The sequence below is a fragment of the Strigops habroptila genome, chromosome 2 (assembly GCF_004027225.2).
Source record: "Strigops habroptila isolate Jane chromosome 2, bStrHab1.2.pri, whole genome shotgun sequence".
NCBI classification, from domain to species: Eukaryota; Metazoa; Chordata; class Aves; order Psittaciformes; family Psittacidae; genus Strigops; species Strigops habroptila.
The window spans coordinates 12,469,900-12,489,310 of record NC_044278.2 but is presented as its reverse complement, the minus strand read 5'-3'; the positions used below and the strand labels follow the sequence as shown (position 1 = coordinate 12,489,310).

The 19,411-nt window shown below is 42.6% G+C and overlaps 1 protein-coding gene across 2 annotated transcripts in view; it reads right to left on the bottom strand.

Moving 5' to 3' along the window:
- Window positions 1-19,411, bottom strand: part of GSK3B (glycogen synthase kinase 3 beta) — a 152,169-nt gene that overhangs the window by 11,498 nt on the left and 121,260 nt on the right. The window contains exons 9-11 of one of the 2 annotated variants that reach the window (XM_030471669.1): window positions 9,902-9,940; window positions 7,411-7,597; window positions 1,396-1,494 (exon numbers count right to left, since the gene is read on the bottom strand). In XM_030471669.1, the coding sequence (XP_030327529.1) occupies window positions 1,396-1,494; window positions 7,411-7,597; window positions 9,902-9,940 (325 nt within the window). The remainder of the gene's footprint in view (window positions 1-1,395; window positions 1,495-7,410; window positions 7,598-9,901; window positions 9,941-19,411) is intronic. The other variant, XM_030471670.1, reaches the window with a different exon arrangement.

Genomic DNA, 19,411 nt, shown 5'->3' with positions numbered 1-19,411 from the left:
CCCATGTGTGTATTTTGCAGTTTTTCAATCACTTTAACTACTTTATCTGCTTTTTTTCTCTCACTTGTTGAGCAACAGATGCACAGAAAAGGGAAACAGAGAACATGACTATTTGCAAAATACTGCCAAGTGTATGAAATAAACATACCAAATTTGAAAATAGCGATTTTGCTTTCTCCTAAATTCAGAGGACATACGATTGTACAGGCTGTATGTTTTGTCTACTGCTCCTACATTTTCAGGGAGGCCTCATCTTTCACATCTGGGTGCATCTGACTGTCCTGGAGTATGAAAATGCTCTCCATACAGCACAGGCTGGACCAAGCGCATCAGGTATCAGGTAACTGTCCAGCACACCAACCTGCAAATGCTTTCCTGCACGTTTCAATATTACCTTTTTAATTAGGGCTTATCAGCTATTTTACACTGAGTAAGCGTCCTGCACCTCTAAATGGGGTCACAGCCCTTCTCAGATGGGACTGACGTGCACGCAAGCTACGTAGGGAAGCACACCCATTCTGCAGCCTGCCTTGGGTTGCCCAATCCCCAAGACAGCCGGCTGGTGTGCTGACTCAGGGCTGACTCAGAGGAAGGCTGCCGTGTACTGAATCACCTCTGCCACATCCTGCAGCACCTGGGATTTTCTTTGGGAGCCTCCAAACTGATATTAGCAGGCTTTTAAGCTTTCACTGGAAACGGAATACAATATGGAGTGGCTACAGGCCAACAGTGAGCTTTTATAAGGTTTCTGACAGCAACTTGAGAGAGAGTGACAGAGGCAAGAAAGAAATTCCCTCAGTGCTGGCCAAAAAAGCATCTGCCTCATACCCAAAGATGACACAAGCAAACCCGGTAAGAAGCAACTGCAGCTGCTTAGACAAGGCAGTGAGCACAGTGACTGAACACCCTAACTAGACTTTTAAGTGCTAATGCCGTTGGGGAAGGCATCCGAGCTCCACAGAGGCCATGTGTACTGAGCTAGCTGTTTCTTCTCTTCCTGGGCATCTAGCGCAAACTCATGCTCCAAGTCAGTATTAATTCCAGACCGGCTGAAAGCTCAGAACTTAGGTGCAAACCAACCCAGGAGGATTGCTAAAACACAACAGGTGATTTTTTTAACAGTGGAAGTCTGAGCGAGACTCACCTTATAGTTTGACCAACAAACTATAAGGTAGAATGCAGAGTTTAAGTGCCCTGGGTTAGGATTTGGGTTGGGGACCACTGCTAGCACCCAAATGACCACCCACCAAAGACAAGTTTCAGGTGATGCTGGAAGGAGTCCTTCCTCCCCGTTCACCCTGCAGGCCAAGGCAGCTCATGGGCCTCAGCAGCAGGAAGGTGCCTGGGCAGGGGGAGCGAGGGTGGGGAGGGAGGCAGGCGGTTGCATGTTCTCACCTGAGGCCGCTGTAGCGTTTGTAGGGGTTGAAGCAGCTGCTTGGTTCCGGGCATGAGCAGGGATGAGGATCGAAGCCAGAGATGGGTTACTTGACAGTTCTGGAGGGGAGGTGGAACAAAAAAAGTTAGCTCATCTTCCACGAAGAGCCCTGCATGCAGTTCTGGCTCCTTGGGTTCCCCCCGTAACAGCAACCTCGGGTGAAATGCATGCCCTTACAGCCAAAGGTCATGTTACGTTTTCTTCTTTGCCAACCAGCAAGAGGAAACCACAGCGATATTCGGCAAAGCAGTCTCCAGAGCAAGACTGTCAGAACTACAACTACTACTACTACAGAACTGCAGTAGTGGTGCATGGGAATTGTTTCCTAGAGAAAGACAGCAGCTTGGGAGTTAGCAAAGAACCAGCCAAGCCTGTTCCTTATCAGCAGCCTGATAATGCTGTTTCCTTCTAAGCACTGGAAGGATTCCCTTCCCAAACCCACTTGCAATCAGTCTTAAGAAGGCTGATAACAGTGGTGCTGCTTTGGGCACAGGTTCAGCAAGCAAGCAGCTCCAACAATTGCTCCAAGAGCTTCAGGGATTTAGTTCTTAGCATCACTTTCTCGAGGACCCAGGAACCCAAGACCAGTCTCCTTGAGCGAGGCCAAGAAGAGGCACAAGGAAAAGCAACAGGAATTGATCATCAGGGCAATTTAAATGGACAACAAAATGATGCAACCATTCTTTCTGAAGACATTAACCAAGGCAAAAATAGTCATATCTTTTAGGCTCCAAATCTAATATAGCTTCAATGTGTATCGGAATGAAAAATAGGCATCTTATAGCCACAACTGTGGGAGGATAAGGGCTACATATTGCCAACAAATGACAATCTTCTGGCACCCTTTCAAGAGAATCTAATGCCTCACAGAAGGTGGAACTGAGCAGACAAGACAGGTCCTGTTTGTTTCAGAAACAGGAGTGACTGGCTGCCTTTTGAGAACGCAGCATCCAGTGAGAAGGATGTGAACAGTCACCTCACAGAAAGGAGACTGACGAATTTTGGAGCTCCAGGAGGTCATCTGGAGGAGAAATGAGAATAGACAGCTTTTTACATAAGACCTCCAGATAGCAAGGGCTATCCAAATCATACCATGTCTTCAGTTTGGTACAAAGTCTTCAATTATTTGTGCTTATTTTCAAGAGCCTATTGCTTTTCTTTAACACAAGCTTTAAACTTAGGGCCTAAAGGGATCAGAAGTCTACTCAGCAATTTCATTTTTTCCTCTGTTAAGTTACATGAAGTTTCTTTACTGCGAGGGCAAGAGGCAGAAGACTCTCACCTGCTCATTACTACACACTTTGAGACTGTGTTTCAGCACTTATGAATATAAGCTCCAGTCTAGAACGAAACAGAAGTTGCTACATTACCTGCAACCCATCCAATCTATCCTGTAATTCTCCACTGATGTCTAAACAGACCTAGCTAGTCCATCTAGAAAGCCCCAATACTCACAACATTTGTACAAATACTCATCCTCAAATTCCTGTGGGAATAATTCACAATTCATATGCCCGTAATATAGTTCAGCATTTGTAAGTCTCTATTTTAAATGGGAAAATAAACTGAAGAAACATGACTCCTCAAGTGTCAAAGCTGAACAGCAGTGATAAACCTATACTTCAATACTACCTTGGGTATTAGCTGCTCTGTGCTAGAAAATGTTGCTCCTTTAATATATTTTCCAAGCTGTTTCTCAGATCTATTAGTGGGAATCTGCTGCTTATCTCACTTTTTGAAAGTTTTTATCATCCCCTCATTATTTTCTGCTCATCACTGGTAGCTATGACCCAAACAAAAGCAGAGCTAAACCATCAAGGAAACCAAATGACATCTGCTACCTTCCAGTGCTAAGCGGTGCCTTGAGGATGCAGCTATAGACTGTCTGAACTACTGTAGCCACAGATGCAGCTGATCTAACAGAACACCATCTTTGCAAGGCACTTCAACCCCATTCTCATTCCTCCCATACATTCACCCAGTGCCATCAGAACATCACCTTTTGCAGCACCCATTATGGCACGCATACCGAGTTTTGTTGGTTTTAAGGCAAATGCAACCATTTCTCTGAAGCTACCTTAAAGAATGTGCATAGAGACTACAAGACTCATCTTGTTCCCTTCTCAAGCACCACATTATCTTTCTTGGTATGAAGTTTCTTGAAATTCAGCATGCTCTGAATGTCTTGATGCTTCACTTAAAGGAGCAGGTTAATTCAGACAAGAAATAATGTAAATTGAACTCTTGGCTGAAGTTTAATAGCAGCTTTGCTTGAGAACTTGGTTGAATTTTTGTTCTATCATATTTTGGCTCCTGTCACATCTGCAAGGATGACACATGTCAATACCAAGGAAGAAGCTTGACCTGTGGTACCTGCAGTTGATGAAGTACTGAGAAGGACAAACTGTTGAACTGTAGCTTGCTTATCTAATCAAACTTGCAATTCAAGGTTAGGTTAATTACAACCAATACTGCTGCTGCAAGAAGGTATTGTGGTCAAGGCAATCCAGACAAAGCTTTCAATACCATGATGTGAACAGAGCTGCTATCCCAATTCATTTACAAGACCCAAGCCCCATTCACATCAGCTGGGAGAACACCTCTGGCTTTCTCCTGATCAAATCATGCCATTTGCAGCCAGTTTACATATCCAGTAAGGAGATGTATGCCTGGGATGGGAATGAAAATGTCCACTTTACTTAGAACACCAGAACATCATCATCATTCCCCAAACACAAGAAAATGCTTGGTCTCAGGAAACAGTGCAGTGCTCTATCACCACGGTTAAATTTGATTTATCAACATTCCCGTAAGCCCCTGGAAAAATTAGTCTTGTATCAGTTTGCTTTGTCACGATAACAAACTTTCCATGTAACTCAGGTTGTTCCAGCAGTTTCTCCTTTACCTAGAAGAGTGCTGGACTCAGTGCAACTTTCGTTGTGTCCCACTGTCCCCTCTATGACCTGAGCAGAAATACCGTCTAAAAGAAAAACCTAGATGGCACTCAAATATTACACTGAAACAGTTTGGTTAGAAATGCACGATAACCATTCCTAAGTGCTGAATCACAGAAGAATTTTACAGTGTTTAATGGCCAACATGGAGTGACAGTAACATTTGTGACCCAGCTCAACCACCGACATGTTACAACAAGTTTAGGAAATGGGAGTCATTTCACAGATTGTTTCAAAAGTCAGCTTCTAAGAGAAAAAATGCTTTCTGTGCTTTCTGTCCTGCAAGACTAACAGCCACCGAACTGCAGCTCTGTGGCTAGTGGAGATACCTCTTTGGCCAAAACACTTTCTTCAAACCCCAATTAATGTATAATATTTGATTAAATAGCAATAGGAACTTACAGGTAAGTTACATTAAGAATGACCAGATAAAGCTCTCTTTGAGAGATCCCATCTCTACAATAAAGTAAGCACCAACATGTCCCACAACTACTGCTGGCAGCCAAAGGCCATGATCTTTATCTTCCATACACTCTCACTTATTTTTCTAGACTCTATCTGAGCAGCATATCATATGAGTACTCAGAACAGCAGATCTGCTGTGACACTCAGGTTCTTTCTGAAAATCAATCCAGTGCATTAATGGTCAGATTTATGTTGTTATTTCTAACAAACAGGTCTGCCTCCAAGCCTTCTGCAGCTACCTCCTACTTCATGGGTTTCAGGCAACTGGATATAGCCAAATAAAACACTTCTAAAACTTAATATTATCTGTTGAAAACACATGCACCTCAAAACAAAAGGATGTCTTTCATCACGTTTTAAATTACCACAGATGACTTAGCATGATTCATCATTTGATTCCAATAACTGGATCTATTTCCCAGTTGGGGTTTCTGCTCTGTACTAGCCAATTCAACAGGACCTTGCAGTCTGGCTACAGAGCAAGGATTGCAGAGTGGTCACAGCAGGAGCAAAAGCTTCTTGTGTATCTCAGAATCACAGAATCATTTAGGTTGGAAAAGACCTTTAAGATCATCCAGTCCAACCATTAACCTAGCACTGCCAAGTCCTCCACTAAACCGTGTCACTAAGCACCAGAGCTGCCTCTTAAACACCTCCACCACCTCCCTGGTTGTAATGAGGACTGCTGCTACACGAGACTCACTGATGCACATTTATTAAATACAAACGTCTTAAAATCACTGTGCTAATGTAATTACTTATTAAAAAAAAAAACCCAAACTCTTGTTATCTGAGTTTGGCTGGTCACCTACAACAGTGCTTATCTAAACATGTGTTCATGGCCAGCCTCTGTCCTGCCTTCCCTTTTTCAATGGTGAAACCAGCACCTGCCCATGACAGAAACGTGCTTTTTTGAATCTCAAGGAAATTGCTCCATGAGATCTGATTTCTCTTGTCATTTCCGTGAGTCACTGTGCAAGGGGAGAACACATCAGCTCCTTCGGAGGGCAAAGGAGCTTTAAATTTGCTTAAGCATTACGGTAGCTTTCCCAGCAGTTTCCACATTGACTAGGGGGAAACCAGGGACATGTTCCCAATACATACATTTATTTCTCCCCTAAGGATTTTTAAAGAGAGTCACTATAAAGCTTCCCAACCCTTTCTAAAATCCTGGTTTTCATGTAATATATAAGCCCAATCTTAACATCACTAAGAAGCAAGAAGAAAAAATGTCAAAAAGAACAGGGGTGAAGCGGTATTACGATACTGGGAACAAAACCATCTCAGCTATTGAAGATGGCCTTCAAGTGGGCAGAAAAGGCAATTCATGGGTACTGTGAGAAGGAAGGACCTGCAACGTAGCTACTAAATTCGTAACAGCAGATGCAGAAATCAGCACAGAGGACAGTGACCTGGAAGAACAAGCTCTTTTCTTGATCGCTTTAGGGTGTTTGTGCTCTGGAAATGTTTTAGCATATTCAATAGATTTACCTTCTGCAAGGCAGCCACCCAAAGCAAGTTAAAAGTTTATTTCCAGGCAGCTTAAAATACTACTCTGTACAGACATAAAACTTTTTGGCTCTCTCCCTGCTGCCCTTGGTTTTTGTTTTTTAATGAAAGGGTCCACATGTTGAAGGAGAGGGCTCTGTTGCACAGTTTGGCAGATGGGCACTGCATGCACTAAAGAGTTTGAAAAATTACACTGATGCTAACTGAGGCAAAAGGTGTTTTAGACTTTCAACAGAAAATGCACATAGATCTATTCTTGCTCAAAGGATGAGAATTGGCAGCTAATCGCTTCAAAAAAGCTCCAAAATTAATTACTAGCATATTTGTATGCCATACTTCTCACATTCTCTGTCTTGGCAGGCAAAACTGTTCTAGGGGGATATCAGTTTTACATTTTTCACTTGCATTGAAAAAAAAACCCCAAACCACACATCAATGGTTTTAAGAATTGACACTGGTCTGGCTTCAAAAAAAAAGTTAGTTGTCTGTCATTTTTACAGTTTCTAAATGACTGAGTCAGTGTGATGCCAGATGAACTGTATAGAACATAAAATCAGGACACTAACACCTCTGTATTTATCTCGTACCCAGAACCAAAATGGGCAGCAACACTACAAACCTCCCTGCCAAATCTAATATGCATTACTCCTCGCTATGGCATTTCAGGTACGATGGAGCAGGATTATCTCCAAATGATAATCTAATCTCTGTGGTTCGCTGACTGTGATACTTCACACAAAGCCAGCAGCCAGGCGGCAGACACTGAACTGCAAATGTAAGCCTTCTTGATGCAATCCAATAGTAACAACCCTTGATATCCCGCATGAAAACTGAATTGAAGGCACCAGGCATCTGAAAATCCCATAACTCTTTTCTCCAAAGTCCCTTTCCTCTCTTTTTGAAAGAGACAGCTGGTTATGGAACCACTTAATAACCTTAGTCCTGCTCAGAGACTTTTACTTCTGGGGGAGCGACGCCTGCATCACAGCAAACATTTACGCAAGTGCTCCTTCCTAAAGAAGGGATCCTTCAACGCTCACAGGCTACCTTGAGTGGTGAAATTGAAGAGTGCAGGTTTCTCTCGCCCATTTGGTAACTTGACATTTGGGTCCCGTAGTTCATCGAAGAAAGAGTGCGCACAGGCCTCCAGGGGAGTCAGGCGGGCAGTGGGGGTGTACTCCAACAGACGGCTACATAGCGCGATTGCTTCTGGTGGAGTGCGGGGCCGGAAGACCTAAAACAAGACAAAAAGAGAAAACAAGCCAGGAGAAACAGGTTGTCTGGGTATGTTTCTTTTCCGTGCTGACCAGAAGCAAGTCAGAGCAATTAAACCTCTCATTGCCCAACAAGCTGGAACAAAGCTGTGGTTTGTGCTAATCAAAAGTCCTCCAGTAAGCATGGGAAAATCCAGTTCCTGGGGTTGAGAAAGGGTTAATTGCAACGTCTTGCGCTAGAGTGAAGGTGCAATGCCAGCAAGAGACTTCATGAGAGCGCACTCAGAAAACAACTTTAAGAATGAAGGGGAAACTCATTCAAAAATCATGATAAACACACAGAGGTGCTTCCAGCCATGCACATGGGGTGGAGTGGAGGTGGGGAGGAGGGTTCAAATGAGCAGGATTCACTGAATGTAAAAATTGAATAAGGCCCCCGCTATGGTTTCGGGTTGGGGTTTTTTTCGGCTAGTGAATGAAGTCTTACTAACATGGACTTTTGCAGGCAGGCAGGTCAGATTGTTGCTATGGAGGCTGCTGTTCAACTTTGGAGAACAACAAGGAAAGCACGGGTGGGGTGCAGGAAATGTCTTAGCTCTAATTTACAAGTTACTTCTTCCGTGACCTTATTCTGGCAAGCCATTCCCATAAGTTTATCGGGATAATTCCTGCACATTTGGTATTTGTAAGGACAGCTGAAAATTGTGTCAAGAGAACCAACTATTTTACTCTAACAGATTTTTACCTTGAGTGACTACAAATAGGAGTTCTTCACTGCAGCTTTGTTTTAATCCTCTAAGAACAGTCCTACCCACCGCTAATCACACCCCCGTCTTCCTTTCTCATTATGTCAAAAGCAAAATATGAGCTAACATGACGTGGATGGTCCCCTCAAGTACTTCTGCCTTGCTATGTTGCAGGTGATATGCAGGCTGGGGAAAAGGGAGTGGGGTGGTTGCAAGTGTTAAATTCTGATGCCAGCATTTTTGGTAAAAATGGAGCTAATCCAAAATGCTTTTGCCCCGCTGCAGGTGAACCCAAGCCACACAGCATCGAGGAGCAAAACAAGAAAAAAATACAATTCAGTGCATGACATGCTCATTAATCACAGATGAGGAACTTGCACAGGCACTTCTTAAGTAGGTTTTAAACCAAAGACACATATGCTCTCTTGAACGAGAATCGAACACAAATGCTAAGGTTCTCCAGAGACTGAAATTTTATCCCCTTGGTGCCCAGCTGCCTCGGGAGCACTGCTGCAGTGTGTGCTGTACTAACTGGTGTGGCAGAGAATCCTGACTTGGGGAGCTAAAGAGCCAGGTACCGAAAAAGCACAATTTATTTCTACTGGGTTATTGCAAAATGAACCAAAAAAGCTTTCACACGAGGCCTATAATGACAAAAAGAAAGGTATTAGCTTAACATTGCTGGCAAAGAACTTGGGCTGACCACTGTGCTGTGAATGTACGGAGGGGCAGCAGAAGCTGCTTTTGCACGCTGCTGGCAGAGCTTGGACTGCTGACCACAGCGCACAGTGGATGCCAGCATCACTCCCAAGCCCCAGCCTGACCAGAACAAAATCTCTAGCAAAAAAACCCCCAAAACATCAGCTCTTTTTATTTTTTACCCCTCACTAAGTAGCACAAATGAGTATGTCTTGAGGTAAATCCACAGAAGAGAAGTAGCTCGGTATTTAACATCAGGGTAAAACTACCGAGATCTCCCTCATGAACCTTCACGCTGATGTTTTAACAGGCTTGATTTACCACAGCTTGAGACTGAAGTACTTGACTCTTGGCTGTGTTTTCCCTCAGGACAGCTCACATATCAGCTATTATAATGATTTTAAAAAGGAAAAAAAAGTAGTATGTTTCCTTAAGGCAAAGATGACAAGTACCTTGAGCACATTAGAAAGCAGTCACCAGTCTGCCATCTGTAGGAGGAGTGCTCCTTTGTCCACTCAAACTCATTTTCAAGCCAGTGAAACCCTAGCGCCTGTTTCCTAAACCCTGTTGAGAATTGTTCAGCCTTCCTTTGGCTCTGACATGAGTTACATGGGCTTGGCAATTCCTGAAGCCTGCCCTGACTGCTTCAAACCAGGGAGGTGGGGAAGAAATAAATGGAAAAGGAAGGCCTCACATGGCCTCCCCTACAACAAGCGGTGACTAACATGAAGTGAGTTACGGTCGGTACTCATCTCATCTCTGTCACCTTGCATGTTACAACATTTGCCTGGCTGCTGCCTCAAAGATGTGGTTTGAACTCAAATATTCCACTTTTTCAAGGCTAGGCCTAGTAATTTGAAAAAATGTTTAAGTACATACCCGTACTCCTGAGGTGAAATGTCCTGTTCCTGACGAGTCCTAAAGATGATAATGCAGTGAAATAATCCAAACAGGGGGAGTCAATCCAAAAGAGAATAGTCCAGCAAGGAAAAATATAGCCAATATTATAAGAAATCCATGGTGTGGGGGACATAGAAAATGTTTATACAATTAGAAACTTTAAACATCAGTCTCCATAGCAGCAAGTCCAACTTCACCACAGTGTATGCCAAAAAATCGGTTGTGCAATGGTGAGGCATAGTATAGAAACATTTCTATATTAAATTTATGTTCCAATGCCAGTGCATTTACTAAAAAAATAAAAAAAATTGAAATCAAAACTCTAACTTGAACTAAAAGGGTAATTGAAATTCCCATCATAAAGAATTTTCAGTCCTCGGTCCTGGATATAAACGTCCACAGACAAATGGGGCCAGGTTAGTTTGTCCCCAAAGGTGCACCCACTGGTAAGTCTGTCCCAGAGACACAATGTAAAGTCTTGGGTGGTTTTGGTTTTTTTCCCAAAAGTACCCAAACCCCTAGCAATTTGTAATTTGTGCTGAAGAGAAAGGAAAAATCCGAGAACTCTACTTTTGAATTTGGATGCTTTTAATTTGCGTGAGCTACGAGTGCCTCAGGCCGCCGCGGATTATTCTCCATTTTGGATTGACTTCCCCCGCCACTGGATTTTGTTTGCTGGCGTTATCTCTTTAGGATTCTTCAGGAACTGGACGTACCACCTCAGGAGTGCGGGTATGGACTGAACTGCTCTCTATTGCGGGTTTATTCCCCCTCATACCCGTCGCACCCGTTACTTAAGGAATTTTTTCCCCTCAATTTGTCCCCTCCCGCCTCCCTTTCGAATAACACCCTGAGAAATAAAAGCAAAACCCCCTGCGGTCTTCTAGCTCTTCCCACTCAACGCAGTTCCACCAGGAAAGCTGTCCAATTCACCCACGGAGAACTACACGAGTGGCTGCTGCCCGCGGCAATGGGTACACCAGCACTTCCATGCCACGGAGTGCCAATGTCAGGGCAATGCCGGGCTGGCGCTCCGTGGTGGGAAGGGGTGGGAGGACAGGCAGACAGTGGGACCTGTAAGCCTTAAAGCCCCTTGCATGTACGGCTCAGCAGGAGTTTTGGGTCTCTGTAGTTCTCAGTGAGGGAATTGATTCAGTAAATAATCCGCGGATTATTTTTAGTCTGCGGACTAAAATTTAGTGCACGGACTAAAATCCGGCCCATGGAGCAAAGTCTGTCTCGGTCTAAAATACATCTGGGTTAAACAAAAATAAAAATAAAAAAAAATAAAAATAAAAAAAAAAAAAAAAAAAAAGAAAAAAGGAGAAAGGAAAAATAAAGGAAAAAAAAAAAAGCTAAGTGCACAAAGTAAAGTGTTTGGGCAGACTAACATTTAGTATGCAGACTAAATATGGCCGGGCAAAAGGCACAGCAAGTCCACAAACAAAAGAAAAAAGAACCAAAACTAAAACACTGACAGGAACTTTTAAAGCATTCAAATACTACCCCACCGGCGCAGCAATTCATTTTTCTAAAATGAAACAAGACCTTGGGTAAGGCTATTTGTCCACAGGAGGGACCGAAGGCTCAAGTTTTCATTTTAAAAAATGAACCTGTTTTGGAGATAAACAAATGCAAAAAAAAGAAAAAAAAGAAAAAAAAAAGAAAAAAAAAGGCTTTACATACAATATTCTTCAAGGAAAATTTGCACTTGCATAACTCAAACCCTCTTATTTCTGCAAAGCAAATGGATTTGAGGCTGAGACCCAGGTCACTGGTTGTTTTGGTTTTTGGTTGGTTGGGGTTTTTTTTTGGATGAGTTGCAAAAATCTCCATGATTTGATCATGTCAGATGGAAATGCTGACTCACCAAAGCCACAGCTTTTGGGTTTGGGGTTTTGATTTCCATTATTTTTTTTTTAACCTTTTTCCCCTTCAGATCCCAATAAATCTATACCTCACCAAAAGGCTGAGGGACCAGTGCAAGTTCTTTCTTTGTTCAGGCATGCTGGTGACGCAGAAATACTGACAGACCATATCAGCTAGACAGCAAGGCCAGACACACTCCTCTCTCCTTTCTACGTTACGCTGCCCTCAATGCCATTTATTTTACGCTACTCCTCCTTCATTTATCTGGAACTACCACCTTCAACATTTCAAACACGACTGCCAGGCTTAACTGCCCCTGGTGCACTATGTAGCTCTCAACCCCAAGCGACTTCAATTTAGATGAAGTCTTTGTGCACTAGCAGAGCGGTCCCATTTTATCTTGCTAATTTGAAATAGTTCCTACCAGTGTAGCAGAGTTCACACCCCTTCTGAATTTCATTTTATTTTTTGCACGCATGGAAAGATGAAGGAAAAAGGATAGAAAGCAGAGGATTCTCCTATTTCACTTCACTCACATCAGCATTCAGCTCTCAAATAAAACCACATGGGGCAAGAGCTAAGTATTGTTTTAACAGAATGGTTGCTCTGACTTTCAGTTCATTGACATTCTTCAGACAGACTTCCCATGCACAACACGGAGCTCCGTCGTCTTGGTCTAATTAAGCCCCAAAGCCAAAGCTTCACAATGTTACACCAAGGTGCTCTTCTACCCAACGTGTATTAAAAGACACGATTTCATGCCATCAACCACTGTGCGCTTTGCATGCAGATTGTGAATACTGCTCGCATGCTGTGCTCCCTAAGAAAGCAGAGGCTTCTGAAAATGACATCTGTTGCTAACGCATCAAGTTTGTGACACCATGGTTAAAAATTTCCTCACCAGCTTCAGAGACTCATATGCTTTGCCAAGAACCACCCACACCACCAATTCAGGCTGACAGTCTGTGCACATCTCCTTTCCGTTTGTAAGCACATTTTTGATGGCACATGAACATTAGGTAAGAGACAAAGCTCCTCCCTTCAACCAAAAGCTTGTACTGTTTACAAGTGAAGTTGTCAGATGTAGGACACGACCCTCAAATCAACTTTTTAAATCTGCAATCACACAATACGATTACCACAACTTTATGACACAAATTATGCAAGTTTAATGTAATAAGGCTTATGATAAACATGACACATTCATAAACACAAAAGGAGAGGGAAGAGACACATACAAGACAGTTCTGAGCTCTACCTGACACAAAGAAAGGCAAAGCTGTGTCTGCAACTCTGCACTTGGGACTGGTCTTGTTCCAAGGGCCTGAGAATTTCAGAATGGGATTTCTGAAATACACCGTTTGGCTATTTTGAAGTGCCTAAAACTCATGAGATACGAATGGAAGTTAAAAAAAGTCCATGACAAGAGGCACTGGTGTTGGGAATTATTTCTAAAAAGCAGCTGAGAAACAGCAAATGCCTTTTTAGTTAAGAATGCCTGTCAGATGGCACTTAGATAGGGGAAAATGAAATAAAGACAGAAGGGTTAAGTGGCTTACAAATGAGCCAACAGAGAACTGGGAACAGCACCAGGAACCTGTCTCCAAAGCTACTTCTTGTTGAGACCACACACTTGTTATTGGGCTTCTTCCACTGAAGACCCGGCAGAGACAGAACGAGCTAGCGTTTATTACCCAGTGCATGTGCTCTGCTTCTATCAAGCTCTAAAGGAAAGCAACAAAGCTAAGCAGAACAGAACAGCTCCCCTTCTTCCCAGAGAGAACCCTTGAAAACAGATCTCTGGAAGCAGTCTCAGCCTCCATGTGAGAGCCGCTATGAACAGCCTAGACAGATGTGTTGCAATGGGACAGCTAAACAGATGGTACATTGCAGAAGACATGTTAAACATAGCATTTGATTTCCATAGTTGCACTGATGCAAATCACGCCTTAATGCTACATTCGTACTCACTCTTTTCTTGTTAAGCAGTTCTTTCTTTACTGCATGTAAATTGGGCAGAGGCAGGGTAATTTACCACCCAACAAACCTGGCTTCTTTTCTCATGCTTTAGACGGAGATAAGAGATTTTTTTGTCAAAAATCATTGTTCCTACAAAAGGATCTGGGAAACACGAGCTTGCCAGAAGAACTTGGGTCCTTTTTCTTTTAAGTTAGTCTCCAGCAGAGCTGTTTTCACTTTTTGCTTGGAAAGTCATTATACACCAAGTGAAAAACAGAACTGTACTCTTCAGAAAGAGGTCAGGGCACGGTTTCACAACAGGCACAAATCACCTCCAGTGAGTGCCCTTCTTCTGGCCACACACGTCTGCCCTGGTCCCTTATCCCAGTGCTTGCAATCTGGGTTGAATGGTCAGCCAGGTGAGAAAGGCAATACAAATCCTGAACATTCACGTTATTCAAGAGGTTTTTGCTACTATATGAACAATAATGCAGAAGGAAGGCATCAGGAATATACAGGTGGGAGGTGGAAAACTGACCTTGCTCCAAGATGGACTTAGGCCATCTAACTGCCCCCAAAGAAACACTGCATCTCCACTGTACCTGTGTAGCTCTACAAAAGATCGGACCCCAATCTCAGAAAGAAGAGTTTGCATTTTCTGCTTTAATTCAAATGCAAGTCCACTTACCAGATTTCTGACAAAAGAATTTTCGCTTTCTTTTGTCATCAGTTACAATTAGAAGTGACAAAATGAGCTGTCTATTTCTCCATTTTACTGTTTGGTATTCTTTCTCGAATCTACAGTATGAGCAGTCACTTTGGAAGCATTACAAGCAAAACAATCTGCTTAAAAAACAGACAAGAACCAGGAGAGCAGGAGTAGGACAGGATGAAGACATAAAACTGATTCTGGAGGGTGGAAAAACATGGTCATGAGAGAGAGACCAGACTCTTTACATCCCAGTCCCAGAGGGTGGGGAAGACAACAGGACTGCCTGCTACAAGCACAGAAAAAGTCAACATTCAAAGTAAAGTGATTAGTATGGTAAACGTATACAAACAATACACACACACACAGAGAATATTTACCAATTAAAATATTTACCAAGTATTTTATAATATTTGCAGAAATTATTTAATAATACAGGCAGAAATAGGGATCCTAAAGTCAATATCCAGAGCTACTGTATCATACAACCAACTGTGGTTCTGCAGAACTTCAGCTGCAGCCAGGAGTGGCTGGCCAATTGCTTTGGAAAAGTGCCAGAAGTGATGAGCTAGAGCCTGAAGTTTCATCTTAGACACTGTTCTCCTCTGCTATAATCATTTAGCTTGAAGACACAGACAGAAGAGCACCCTGAACAGTATAAATAGAGAGGGAATAAAAAAGAAAGAAAAAGGAAGCACTTATAAAGCTGGAAGAGACCTTGTCCTAATCTACTGCAACTTTATTGTGACGGCAAAGTGCTGCAGAGAAAAGTCTTTGTGTGTTCATCCACAAGAGTGCACTGCAGAAGGGCAGAGATGCTCAAACCCGATGTAGACATGACAGTTTCTCTCTCTCTCTCTCTCTCTCTTCCACTGTTAAACAAATGACTCCTGTCTTTTTCCATCTCAACACTGACTTGGAAATTATGATTCAGACACAAGCTCGCTACAGATTTGGGGATGGTGAATGAAGCCATTCCTTTGAGTACACTCAAGCTTATCTCACCAACCGTATATTTTAAAATGCCTGCATTCTTAAATAATCTTGTAAGTATCTTCAGAACACGAGAAACGAAGGCCACTGAACTACAGTATGTTTAAGAGATGCGCTGTCTATTTTCAAGAGCTGCCTGCAGTGGAAACTCCTTCCATGTCTACACAATGGAGCCAAGGCAGAGGTTATGATTTGACTAAAGAAAACAACCTTTGCTGATATACTCTGTTGAGTTGTTCTGCCATCACGAACCATGGACATGCTTGGAGCTCAGTAGATAAGTCAGTTCATTCTACTGCCATTAACAACAAATGTGGAAGTATCGTTGGGTGGGGAAAAAGAAAGAAATCCACATGAGTCATCTCCCCCATGCAGAAGAGGCCTCCACTACATAATTATACTGCATTTGCTATAATCTTACTCAAATGAGATCCTTCACTAGCTGGATGCAAGGAGAAAGGCGGGCCGGCACACACATTTTTTCATATTTCTGGAAATAACCACAGCACTGTCTTTGTTTTTCAAAGCCCCAAGGATTTGAGATCTGAAGGTAGCATCTGAGTAATGCTAGGATAAAGGCCAGCTGTACTGGGGCCATGGTAAGCAACGCCTATCTAACACAAGCTTATGAAGCATGCATTTAGACCTTTTGTCAGCCACCCTACTGTCCCTGCCCCTCTCCAAAAGGGCTGAAAAAGGCCTCAGAGAAAGCTAATCTCCAAAGCTGAACTTCCACAGCCCTGCGATGTACAACCTTGCACTTGATCTCAGATTTTCTTCTTGGCTTTCCAGTCACACATTTATAAGATATAGATGAAGCTTAGTCAGAAGACAAACAAGTATAAAGATAAATAGCAGAAATCAGACTGAACTTCCAGTAAGAAGGAAGGCTCAAGCAATTGAGGTAGCTGAAAGACACGGAAGGAAAGTTCTGACCTAGTAAAAACAGCAGCAGCAAAGCCTCCAGAAAGGGTAGTAACTTTTATTTGGTGATGTTGTGGTTTAACCCCAGTCAGTAACTCAGAACCATGCAGCCGTTCCACTCACCCCCACTCCGGGCAGGATGGGGAAGAGAATGGAAAGAATGTAAACCCCACGGGTTGACATAAGAACAGTCCAATAGCTACAGTATAATATAGTACTACTACTAATAATGATAAGGGAAATAACAAGGGGAAAGAATATAAAACTTAAAAGGGAAAAGGAAAAAAAACCCATCAATAAATCCAAGTCATGCCCAATACAACTGCTCACCACCCGCTGACTAATATCCAGCCTGACCCGAGCAGCGATCTGGGCCTTCTGGGTAACTCCCCCCAGTTTCTATACTGGGCATGATGCGCTGTGCTACGGAATACCCCTTTGGCCAGTTTGGGTCAGGTGTCCTGGCTCTGCTTCCTCCTGGCTTCTTGTGCCCCTCCTCACTGGCAGAGCATGAGACTGAAAAGTCCTTGATCGGGGTAAGCAATACTGAGCAACAACTAAAACACTGGTGTGTTATCAGCATTGTTCTCAGACTAAAGCCCAAACACAGCACTGCACCAGCTACTGGGAAGGAGATAAATGACTGTTACAGCTGAAGCCAGGAAAAGTGAGCTGATACAGTTGGAAAAAATGGACAGGTAAACGACTGTGTGTCTAAAAGCCTACCCATTTTTTTTCCTGACTGTATCAGTCAGTCAAAAGATATTCTCAGCCCTTGTAAGACAAGCCCTTGCTTCTCTTATAACTTAATGCTACTTACTCGCTGACCAAGGCAGCCAAGTAGTAGGATGTACCTCCATGAATACAAAATATTCTATACTAAGTGAAAACAAAGGAAGGTCCAGATGAAAAGAACAGCTACATTGCTGAATTAAACATTCTGGTATACTGAAAAGAACCAAAATGTTCCAAATTCCTCCTTTGGGGCTGGAGTTGTGGCGTGGGGTGCCAGGAAAAGAAGAGAGAAGTCCCATTTTGGAAGAACTATTTAAAAGATTCCTGGAAAGTTCAGATTCTCTCTTCTTTTGTTAGCCAGGGACATGCTGAACTCCCATCATCATCTGCATCATGCACAGATCTGGTATAAAAACATGCATGTGCTTGAGCAACACAGAACTATATTGGAGAGAAGACAGAGAGGCCTCTGTATGTTTTGTACTGAGACATTCCAGCTCTTAAGTTGCAAAAGTACTTCAATTTCAAATTGTCAACAGATTGTAAAACCAGTCCAAGAACAGTCTGCACTGTAAACTCGCGTTATTGCTGCAGCACAGAAAGATATTGAGTGCTAGCTTGACTTCTCTCCTAATCTATGAAGACAGACCATAGTTAATTTGAAATCTCTGTCTTCATACTACTACGTCACACTGAATATCAATACTGTATTCGGATAATACCAATCCATTTCTACTGAAAAATCTAAGACACATCTATGAAGGCAGGCTTCAAATTTCCATAAAACTTCTGCTCAAAATTTCAAGTTAGGCCTGAAACTGAATGAACCTGAGAGACAATACTCCTAAGGACCAGCCAAGGAATACTGACTCATCCTTATTCAGTCTCAAATAATTTGCTCAGTTCTTTGAAAAAGCCAGAACCTATTTCATTCTGCTGCAGCACCAGCCGCCATTCCGCTTCACCTAGCACGTCACAGCAAATGTAGCAGATCACACCACCAGATGGTAAAGACTTGTGCTTTTGAGGCTGAAACCTGAAGTTCAAGTCCTATCTGTAGCACTCTAGTTACATACACAGTTATAACAAAAGAAACGTGCACTTTCACTTCCTCAGTCATTCCTTTTCTGCTCATTAGAGAGCCGGGTCAGCAGTGCTTTTTCTCCCACGCTACAGAAGCTGCAAGAGGATGCACATGCCTGCTGATGTGCCATCACATGTTATGCCAATACAGCTGCGTAAGGCAGGGTAATGCTACCACTTAAATCTTTCACAGCTCATCATGCTCCAAGTGTTGGAAAGAAAGGATCTTTAGAAGTAACACACTGAGAGGATGAGTACCATTACCAACACTATGCTGGATAATCCATTTTGTTAATTTAGCATTTGTAGAATAAGAAAAGTACAGGTCTCATAAATGAAGTATCATGTAACACAACTGTAGTAACTGTTTTAAATGCTATTCTACACCCAGCCAACGTCAGAAAGGAGTTGTGTGCAGAATGACTCAAGAATCAGGAGCTATGTTGCAAGCACAACTCTCCAAAACTGATTCTGCCCTAATCGAGTATGCAGATTTGATCTTCTGGCAAGCTCCTCTCAATTCTTTGTAACTGACTTAGTTTCACTTGTGATCCTTTAGAATGATCAAAAAAACATTCCTATGAAGGAAGAAAGACTCTAGAAGGAAGTCTCATTTTCTTCTTGAAGCTTCCATTTGCCAGATGATCTCTGCTGTAGTCTAACTGACCATCATGTGCATAGAGATTCTTAAAAGATGATTCATGCAGAAGATAAGTTGCATAGCTAGCTTAGATGCTTAACTCTGTGTCCTACAGAACATCTTTGCACTCCTACTCCATTGCATATAAATTTAAACCACTCCCAACCCAAACACCTTAACTGCAGGAATTCAGATGTGCCCCTAATATTCAGTACTGTAAGGCTTTTGGACTTATTCTCATGACTTTTATGATGATGCAATTCAAAACTGCAGAGACCACTCCCAAGGATTTCATTTGCCCTAATATTTTCCCTTGTTAACATATGGTATTAAAAAGCCTTGCTGGATTTACTGACCTCTTATACTATTATAAATCACTTAAACAACTTAAAGAAACTCTGATATGGAAATGCGAATGAGAAATCAGTAAGTAAAAGGAAAATTGAAGTGGCATGTAACTGACTGGAGGATCTGTCACAATAATAGTGACTAGCAGTACCGGGCCTGGCATGTACCTATCGGGTACATGGCCTGCTATCAATTAGCTCTAATTAATTTATCCAGAGTTTCTACCACC